The sequence below is a fragment of the Penaeus chinensis genome, chromosome 19, assembly GCF_019202785.1.
Source record: "Penaeus chinensis breed Huanghai No. 1 chromosome 19, ASM1920278v2, whole genome shotgun sequence".
Taxonomy (NCBI): domain Eukaryota; kingdom Metazoa; phylum Arthropoda; class Malacostraca; order Decapoda; family Penaeidae; genus Penaeus; species Penaeus chinensis.
This window is the reverse complement of record NC_061837.1, coordinates 23,780,107-23,790,106: the sequence shown is the minus strand read 5'-3', so window position 1 is coordinate 23,790,106 and position 10,000 is coordinate 23,780,107. Positions and strand designations below refer to the sequence as shown.

Sequence of the window (10,000 nt, the reverse complement as noted above, 5' to 3'; positions counted from 1 at the left end):
AAAGCACTGTATTAACCCAATGTTGCCGGGAAAGGGCTATGCTTATTTTTAATCTTTTTTTTCTGCAATGTCTCTGCACATAGATGGCTGTGCTGGTGCTTAGTCACAAAGAAGTCAATTAGTAGACCTTGTGACCTTATCCGATATCAACTTCCCTGGAATTGGTGGGAGTGTCTTTTTAATAATGCTAAGAATCTCAATGGTGTTATTTTTATTATAAACATTATAATTACCAAAATGTTATAAATATTAGTAACAGCAAAATAAGATCACGTAAAATATTTTTGGTCAATCAATGAAAAGGGTAAATAGGTGAGACAGGCAATACTCGTAATTGGCTCATTGGTGACTTAGTACAAGTGTAGCCATCTCAGTGTAAAAATAATTAATAAGGTAAACTCACAATGGGCAAGACATGTACATGTGCGTGTGTTTGTGTATGTGTGTGAGCGTGTGTGTGAGCGTGTGTGTGAGCGTGTGTGTGAGCGTGTGTGTGAGCGTGTGTGTGAGCGTGTGTGTGAGCGTGTGTGTGAGCGTGTGTGTGAGCGTGTGTGTGAGCGTGTGTGTGAGCGTGTGTGTGAGCGTGTGTGTGAGCGTGTGTGTGAGCGTGTTTGTGAGCATGTGTGTGAGCCATGTGTGTGAGCGTGTGTGTGAGTGTTAGTGTGAGTGCATTAATCTCAACTAACCTCTTATAGCCATCATGAAAAAACAACTCATCATGATGGCTATAGGTATCACAACTCACTAAAGCAAATCAAGTGGGAAATTCTGTTATACACAGTGAACTCCCCAGCCAAAAGGCTAGACAGTTGCCAGAAGTCACCGGAATGAGTGACACAGAAATTTCTGGTACCGTCTTGTAGGGTTGCTAGTAGCAGTCTACATCCTTCAATATTATCTAACACATTACAGGCTTCTCTTCTCTATAAATGCTGAAGAAGTACAGGACAGCCTTTCAATAACATACTTCACATTAGACTTTTTTCCTCTGTGATTTATATATTCAGCAAGTCTTAAATCTCACCTTCAACATCTGAGTCATCTGAGTCGAAGTACACATCATCATAAAACTCGGAGTCATTCTCTTCAGAATCCTTGACTTGAATCTTCTCTGATTCCACCTGACTTGGGCCTGCTTTAACACCATCTTCCTTGCCTTTGCTGAAGGCCGTAGTCAAGCAGTTCATTGTTGCTGAGAGTTCAGAGGCCATTTCCTTTTCAAATTCATCTTCTTCATTATTTTTTTTCACTGGTTTTGAGCCTTTGGAGAAAGCCATAAAAAAAAGAATGTGTTACCTGGGGTGAATATTCATTTTATCCAGTATCTGAAATGGTTTTAACAATATATCTATAGATGAAAATGTGACATGCTATACCTAGTGCTGAACTGGAAACAGCATTATATTATTTCAAAGTCCAGTTTATAGATATGGGGCTTTAGAATCTTAAGTGGTATTTTTTTGTTAGAAATGATTTCCTTTAACTTCAAAAAATATGTAGGACAAAATAAAAGGTATCAAAAGAGACTTGTGTAATTATCTATATATAAATAATTATCTATATATATGATAAAATACAGATTCTTACTTATTATGCTGAACATTAACATTATGGTACAGAATTTCATAAACAAGAAGTCAGACAATGATTAGCAAGTAATTTTTCATAGTCTAAATCCTCAAAATCCTTGAAATCCTTGTACATACAATAAATATGTACAAAGGGCAAGTTTTGTAACTTACAAATTCTAACTGGTTTTCTGAAGTTTGTGATGAAGAGGTTTATGTCATCATCTTCCTCATCAGAACTACAAAAAAGAGAGATATGCAATGTAATAAAAAATTACATAACTGAGGCAGATTTGGGAATGATGCCATTCACCAATTTCCAGGTGAAAACTATATTTTTCTGAAAGCTCTTGTTGTGTTTGTAAAAGTAAAACTTTCAGTAATTTAGTTATTACAAAGCAGATTCATATTAAATATGGGATTTTGCCTTCTAACCTCTCTTTCTCTGCAGGCTGGTTTGCAAAATCTTCACCAGGATAGAGACTGGGCAGATTATCTAGATCTAGATCATTTCTTACCTTTACCAATGTTGTCAGGCATAGTGATCACTATCCACCACTTTTTTAAATTATTGCCATATTTTGCATGTTAACCAGCACCTTATACACAGCCTAACCATGTGGGAACTGATTTGAATTTCAACTGACTCCTCTTAGGTCCAGCTTCTATTGTCATGTAATTATCAATTACAAATCTTATTGGTTTTAATAGACTGGTCACTAGTGTCTATCGTCCTGTCATGGCCAAGTACAATTCCCATTGTCTCATTTGCTTTCCCTAGCTTAATGTATTTGCTACAATTCCTTCCGATTCTTCCACTGCTTCCTCTATTTCATGCCATTTTTATTTGTTGCTGAAAGATTATGCATCCTGGAGTGCCTGGGAATTTCAATTTTTACATCCCCTCTACTATCCTTATCAATAGTTTGCGAAGAAATGCTATGGAATAAAAGTGCCTTAGAATGTCAAGTTCTATTAGATGGCAAGGTCTGATTCTACATTTTTGATGTTAGGAATCATTTTCAAGAATACAGATGAAAACTGATCTGGGTCTACAGTCCTATGATGACCTGGACATCAATGTTTTGCATTTTATAAAACATCACTTCCTTTATTTGCATGTAATAGACTAACCACATTTTAAATTCATTATTCCATTGCCTCCATGCTATTTCTCCTGTATATTAATGAAAATTCTTGTTATTTATCACAATCAGCAATATGACTAATATTCCAGGTATTACTGGAAACAACCCATAACACCAAAACTGAAAAATCTGATCCTGACCTTGCCATCCGATAGAACATAACTTTCGAAGACACTTTACTTCTATAGCCTTTCCTTTGCAAACTAATAATAAGGGTAGTTAAGAGGTTGTAAAACTCAAAAATTACTGGCACTCTATGACACATACTCTTCAAGTAGCAAGAAAAAAATTATTTGAAAATGAGGAAGCAATAAAATAATCTAACAGAATTGCAGTGAATAATGAGTGCAAGGGAAATCAAATGAGCCCATGGGAATTGCAACTAGCCTATTAGAACCAATTAGATCTGTAACAGATAATCATTTGACAATAGTAGCTGGACCCAAGGGAAGTCAGATGAAATTCACATTTGTTCCATCATGGCTAGGCTATGTATAGAGTGGGGTTTCGCTTTTAACATGCAAAATATCATGGGAATACTGAAAAATAGTGGTGGATAGTACTCACAACCTCTGCCAACAGTGAAGTCATGGATTTGGATGATTCACAGGCTAGTCCTTGCGGATTTATTGGGCAAGGTAAGAAATTACTGATGTAAGATCCAGATAATTGCCTGGGCTCTATCCTGCTTGAACATATGAGGTGAAGATTTTGCAAACCAGGCAGGGGTTAAGGGGATGGCTAGCCTCTGTAAGGGAAGTTAGAAGGCAAAGACGAAAGACATATCAATAACAATTATCAAAATCGTAGTATTCACGGAATACACTAGACCTACCTGACATAATACTTGGAATTACAAATAATGTCTTCATCATCGCTCCAGTCTAGGTAATCGTCATCACTTTCTGGACTCCTTCCCTTAAACGCATAGAGATCCATGTCTAGCAACGCAATGTATTACGACAATGGCAACGTTTGCCGAGTATCTCGCAGTCTTACTCTTCAAGGATCATTCGTATAAATGTTTACTTTTGCTAGGTTTTGTTATATATAAAAATATGCTACGTTGCATATATAAATAATATATAAATATATATATGCATTCACATATATTTAAATATATAAACGTATGCATATATAAATGTATATGCGTGTGTGTATATATATATATATATATATATATATATATATATATATATGAACAGTGTTATTTATTTACATACATATATATATATATATAAATAGTGTTATTTATTTACATTTCCTACAATTCCTATTGTGAATATATAAATGATTGTTACGTTTTAGTTCAACGATTATTGAACGAAAATAATGGCACGGAAACGGAAGACATGGTCCAAGAAACAATAACTCATACAATCCACAGACAACTAATAACAAACAGCATTCGCCGATCAAATCTCAAAATCACAAACAAGGACGTCATTTCTTCTTTTTTTTTTTTTTTTTTTTGAGGGGGGGTAAGGATTAGAAGGCGAGCGAAGCTAACAAAAAAAAATAGAAAAAAACGGGTTATTCTAGGTGTATTTTGAAGCTATAACCAAAACTGAATATGTGTAATTTAATTTAAAAAAAAAATGTGGCCTTTGGATGGGCAAGCAAGAACTCGAGGAAGGCAAACGAAGTTTTGGAGAGTGCAACTGTCTTCCTCCCCCATAACTGACGCACTTGCACAAATATAGATCTACTGCAGAATTTCACACGTCTTCTATGCAACTATCTCGACGGCAGGACAGCCTTACGCGTGATTTTTTTTTTTTTTTGGGGGGGGGCCCCTTAAGGTCTATGTAATTATTTGCATAGAGTTCGGGGACCCCATCTTTCTCACGAGTAGGAAATCGCAAGTTCGCATCCTGTCATCGACGTTGTTCATAATATATGCCCCAGGCCTTCCACCCAATGATTAGAGCTGACAGCATCCTGGATGGAGAACAGTCATTCACTAATCAAACATGGAAGAATGTGATATAACAAAAAATCATGTCCTCTCACAATAACCAGCTACAAGAGTATGCACACGCACACACACATACATACACACACACACACACACACACACACACACACACACACACACACACACACACACACACACACATGCACACACACTTACACACACACACAATATATATATATATATATATATATATATACATATATACATATATATACATACATATATATATATATATATATATATATATATGACAGTACAATAAGAGAGGTGCCATCTCTTCAACCTGAGAATGAGGGAAGTGATACCGTTCTCTCAGTACAATAACGTAGTAGCTATAATAAAGTGAAACTAAAAACAAGTCTACGCAGTTGCTACACACTGTCAATTTTAAGGACATAATAAGTGAAATGAATGCAGGGTGATATGCATGAACAAAAAATGAAACTGAAGAGGCACTGACGATATGGCACTAATACTGACCTACAAACGCAAAATGGTGTTAAAATATCCGTGTGGAATTCATGTCGAACATATTCCAAGAAGAACAATGAAGAGAAGTACAGGAAAACACACGAATATAGCGAAGGCCTTTTCGTATTTACTGCTTCATCAGGGCATATAGAACATAAACATAAACATAAATAAATAAAGAGGTGAATAATAGAAGGGGGGGAGAGGGAAGGTAAAGTGGTGAAAGTGAAAGAATTGGTAGATTAATAGAAGGGGGCGACACCCCTTGCATGTCGTTCTTTGCTTCTGCTTATCATCATGAGGTGAGGAGGGAGGCAAGTGTTTGGTAGCGTTGAAAACGTATTTATGATTTTATTTTTACACTTTTTATACTTTATTTTTATTTTTATGCTGGCAAAACGAGTGAACAGGAATTATTAACTAGAAAACACTTTTTTAAAATTATATTTGAACAAGAACAAGAACAAGTAAGTATTTTTAATTGGTTTTACTTTTGTTATTTTGTATTCTATTTTTAATTTACGATTGAACAAAATGAACTAGAACAAAATATTTTTTTGTTTTATCAATTTCTACTTCTTAGTTGTTTTTTATTTTTGTAGTTTTATATTGTGTTTTTATTTAGATGTGGCAGAAACATAGAAATGACATGGCAGATAAAAATGGATGATGAAGGGAAAAAAAAAACACTAAGAAAGTAAAAGGTAGAGGGTGATGATGATATGGTGCAATGGGTGGAGAGGGAAAAAAATGGATATCTTGCTATGGAACTGAATCGAGTGTACGAGTTAACATCTATGGAGAATTGACTGCTGTGACAACTGGGTCTGACGTCAAAGAGGGAGGGGACGAAACGAGAGCACGAAATAATAGTTAAATAAATACGTAACATAATATAATAATGGTAATACGGGTGATAGCAATAAGAACAGTAAACAATAAAAACAGCAGCGCAAGAGAAACAAAAGATACGAACGAAAACCAAAGAAACGAGGTGACTGAATATTTGCAGAACATTAGCATAAATAGAGTAGGAACAAAAGGGTGGAACAATAATATAAAAACAATGATAATAAGTTTTTTTTTTTTTTTTTTTTTTTAGTAGTATCATTATTTTTTCTCCTTTTTTTTAGAACATCTTCATCCTGTTCGTCCTCTGACTCGCGTGTCTGCCTTATGCGATTGCACGAGTGCACTCCCATAATCACAGGCAATCAAGTCAGAGTCCGTAGTAAGTTTGTAAGATGTTCAGTCCTTGAAATCTCTCAATTTATAGTTCGGCAGAACAAGAGATACATAGAAGTATATATATATATATATATATATATATATATATATATGTGTGTAATTGGCGGTCAGGTCACGTCGGTGATTCAGGTGAGGGACGACCTTGGCTAGTTCGTGTCTCCCCGTTGCGGTGTTGAAATATCTACGACTCGTTCTTGTTTTCCCTTAAAACCTCAGGCCTCATTACTGCGAGGGAGACGAAGTTGGAGGCACTACAGTTCTGTCACTCTGGTAAACAAACCTGAACATCGTACATTAATTAATTAATTTCTCGCATTTTGATTTCGTTTTAACTATAAAGAATCTTATGTGAGGATGACGATGTTTTTGTTGTCTGAAGTAGTTGTGACAATCATCGACTTGTCACTTGTAGGAATAAAGTGGGGCAGAATTAGGGGCGTCACTTCATGCTATGAGTTGGGGGGGTGACGGGTAAATTTGCCCTGAAAAAATAATTTTTGCCCTGCAAATCACGAAAAAGAAAATGCTCACTAGCTCTTTATAAGTAGCCCGGAATGGACCATAAACCAGTATTTACAAATGATAAATGAACAAAACAACAAAAAACGTAAAAACTTAACTAGAAACTTCTTACAATACCAAAAAACAAGAAATCTATAACGAATAGAACAGGGTTCAAACAATAATTTCTTCAACAATTAGTTTCATAAAGTTATTTATATATCTTGAATACTTATCGGCTATTGAGGCAGATTCCGTAAGAGAAAATTTGCCCTGCAGAACTTAATTTTGCCCTGCAAATAGAGGCTTTTTTAAGAGTTGGGGGGTGAACCACCCCCATACCCCCCCTTAAGTGACGCCCCTGGGCAGAATGTGAGGCAAACTTGGAACTAATGCACATCAATGTTCAGTTGTCTTCACCCATACCTGGTACACTCGTTTTCGTTGGACAGCAGAAGTGGCAACTGTTTTTGTTTTTCATTTTCTTTTCTGTTTACAATTCTCATACTATTGAATGGACTGGAGCTTGTGATCAACTCAGATTCCGAAACAAAGCATTGAATTAGTACCCTGAAAGTACTAGTATGGATTTTTTTCTCAGGAACAAAATATTTGATAAATCTACCATGGAGAGTATTGTTATTGTACTGAGGTGAAGTTGTATCATACAAACGTGTATTTCTCCACAGTTTGTACAGATGTTATGTTGATTGGTTCGTTATCTGGAAGAAGCTTATAGTTGTGCACGAAAGCAGGCACATGGCATTGTTTCCTCCTGCAAGACTGATTTGGTTACCTTCTCGCCCAAAGTTTCGCTCACTGGGAGACCAAAGCAGTGTGTTAAATGTGTTTGGAGGAAATCTGTCTAGACACCAAAACTACTCTATGTATGCCATATTCCCAATTTTTTAATGTGTTATTTGATCTTAACATTGCTATATTAACTTCGTTAATAATAACTTTGCAAAAGCTCCATCAAAATTTGACAACACAATTCGAAAAACACTGTGGACAGGTCGGATCTCGGTCGCAATGCGATGTGTCACGGCACTTCTGTATGAAAGGTTCCATATATTTCCGGATGTTCGTTTTCAAATGGTGTGCCACGTGCGACTTGCCACCTTGGCATGCGTTTTTTCCTGTATCTTTATTTAGTTTGCTTTATTTCGTTCGGCAATGTGGGCATAAAGACCCACGTCGATGAAGTCTTGCGTAATCTAATATGCAAAAACTATATGTAGGTACCTCGGTGTATCAGAATTTTGTAGTGATCAGAAATTATGATTAAATAGAATAGTCTATCGCACGATTGCAAAGAAGATTGCGAGAGATTTTTTATGTCACCGTTCACTAATCCGTACATTACGTCGCATATCATTATGTTGAGTTCAATGTGAAACAGTTGTATGGTAATACCATTTGCTAGTTGTCGCATTAATGATATGAACTGTAATCTTCATGTTTGTGAACTGCTCTTTGTGAGTTCACTCTCACTCACACTTCCACGCTTACTCACTCACTCATCCACGCAGACAAAAAAGAACGCTGCAACCATATATTGATAAAGTTGGTTTGTTGTCGTAGTTGTATGCGTGGAGACTGAAGACGTAATTCGTCGACAACAGCTTCCGCCCACGATTTACCATCGCCATGAGGAAAAGCATAGGGACCCCAGTCCTTGACCTAGGCAGACCCAGTAGAACACCTTCCGCTGCCATTCCGTGAACACTAGCCAGCTCTTGGACCCGGCCTAGCGCTGTTCCTAGTTTACATCTCTCTCTCTAAGTGCCGTGCCCAGCGAGGACGTAGGCGATCATGGTTCTCCACAGCTTCCGGTCTCTTGTTGTTCTCAATAACTCTTGCTCTGACACCTTAACTTTATCCGGTAGTTGAGCTGCCATCCATTTACAGAGACTGCCCAGATAGGTCAGTCTCTGTCTGCCTCTGCTCCTTTTTCCTTCGATTCTTCCTGTTAATGTCAAGTTTTCTAGTCCATCCTTTCTCATTATATGTCCAAAAAACTCTAGCTGTCTCTTCCTGATTGTTTTCATTAGGCTTCTTCCCCTTCCTGCTCTTCTTAACACATTACCTTGTGTTATTTATCGCTGTGCATTGTACTGTTTGTACCAATAAAGAGTCAAGCCGTACCAATACATCACTGTCCAACCAGTTCAGTATTGAGCATCTATAACAACATTTTAGAGCTATTGCATTATCTTCCTCTCTCTCTCTCTCTCTCTCTCTCTCTCTCTCTCTCTCTCTCTCTCTCTCTCTCTCTCTCTCTCTCTCTCTCTCTCTCTCTCTCTTGATTACATAAACTCGTCATCTATTTGATCAATCAAAAAAAAGGTTTCCACTAGGCTTACAACACTTTATACACCAATGACTTTCCACAATCCCCTGGATACATTGGGCATTTAATGACATACCTGTGCAAGTAAAGAGGGAAAAAAAATCAAAGGAACGACTTCTCTTATTCTGCAGGCGGCTTCTCTTATGAATCGCACACAGGAGGGGGATGTCTGTAGGGGACAAGCTGAGCGCATCCTGGCCCAAGGCATACTCTTTCATTACTGTTAATGGAAAAAGATGGTTCCATTTTTCCCCCACTTTATATTCTATTTTATTTTTACCAGTTGATTTATATTTTATATGTTGCTAAAGCTGGTTAATAGCTCACCCAGAAGCAACCCTGCATAGTCAAATAAAATGTAAAGGGAGAATTGTCTCAGACCCACGAGGAAGAGCATCTCTCATCGCCCAGCCCCCCCCCCCCCCGCCCCCATCACACAGGCCCATACAAACTCGAGTGAGTTTTAGTGTGTCCACTTTGTTGTTACATATGCAAAATACATCTTCCATTTATTCTTGTCTGTGTCAACAATGTCCATGTTTTTTTCGCTCATAAAGTATGGAGGTAAAAACTTAAAGCAACGTACTGTAAAAGGAACAAAGTGCAAGTTATATTATGCGGTAGAATAACTGTATATGTAGTAATGACTAAAATATCAAACATCCCTATATACATCACGTAAATACATGTATCCATGTCCTTCCCCTCGAGCACATGCACGCTCAAGACAACA

General features: G+C 37.0%; 1 protein-coding gene across 1 annotated transcript in view; it reads right to left on the bottom strand.

The window, feature by feature from the left end:
- LOC125035128 (E2F-associated phosphoprotein-like) overlaps window positions 1-3,720 on the bottom strand; it is a 9,107-nt gene extending 5,387 nt beyond the window's left edge. Inside the window, exons 1-3 of the mRNA XM_047627306.1 lie at window positions 3,552-3,720; window positions 1,743-1,807; window positions 1,025-1,261 (exon numbers count right to left, since the gene is read on the bottom strand). Coding sequence (XP_047483262.1) covers window positions 1,025-1,261; window positions 1,743-1,807; window positions 3,552-3,655 — 406 coding nt within the window. The 5' untranslated portion in view covers window positions 3,656-3,720. The remainder of the gene's footprint in view (window positions 1-1,024; window positions 1,262-1,742; window positions 1,808-3,551) is intronic.
- Window positions 3,721-10,000: the final 6,280 nt, after the last annotated feature.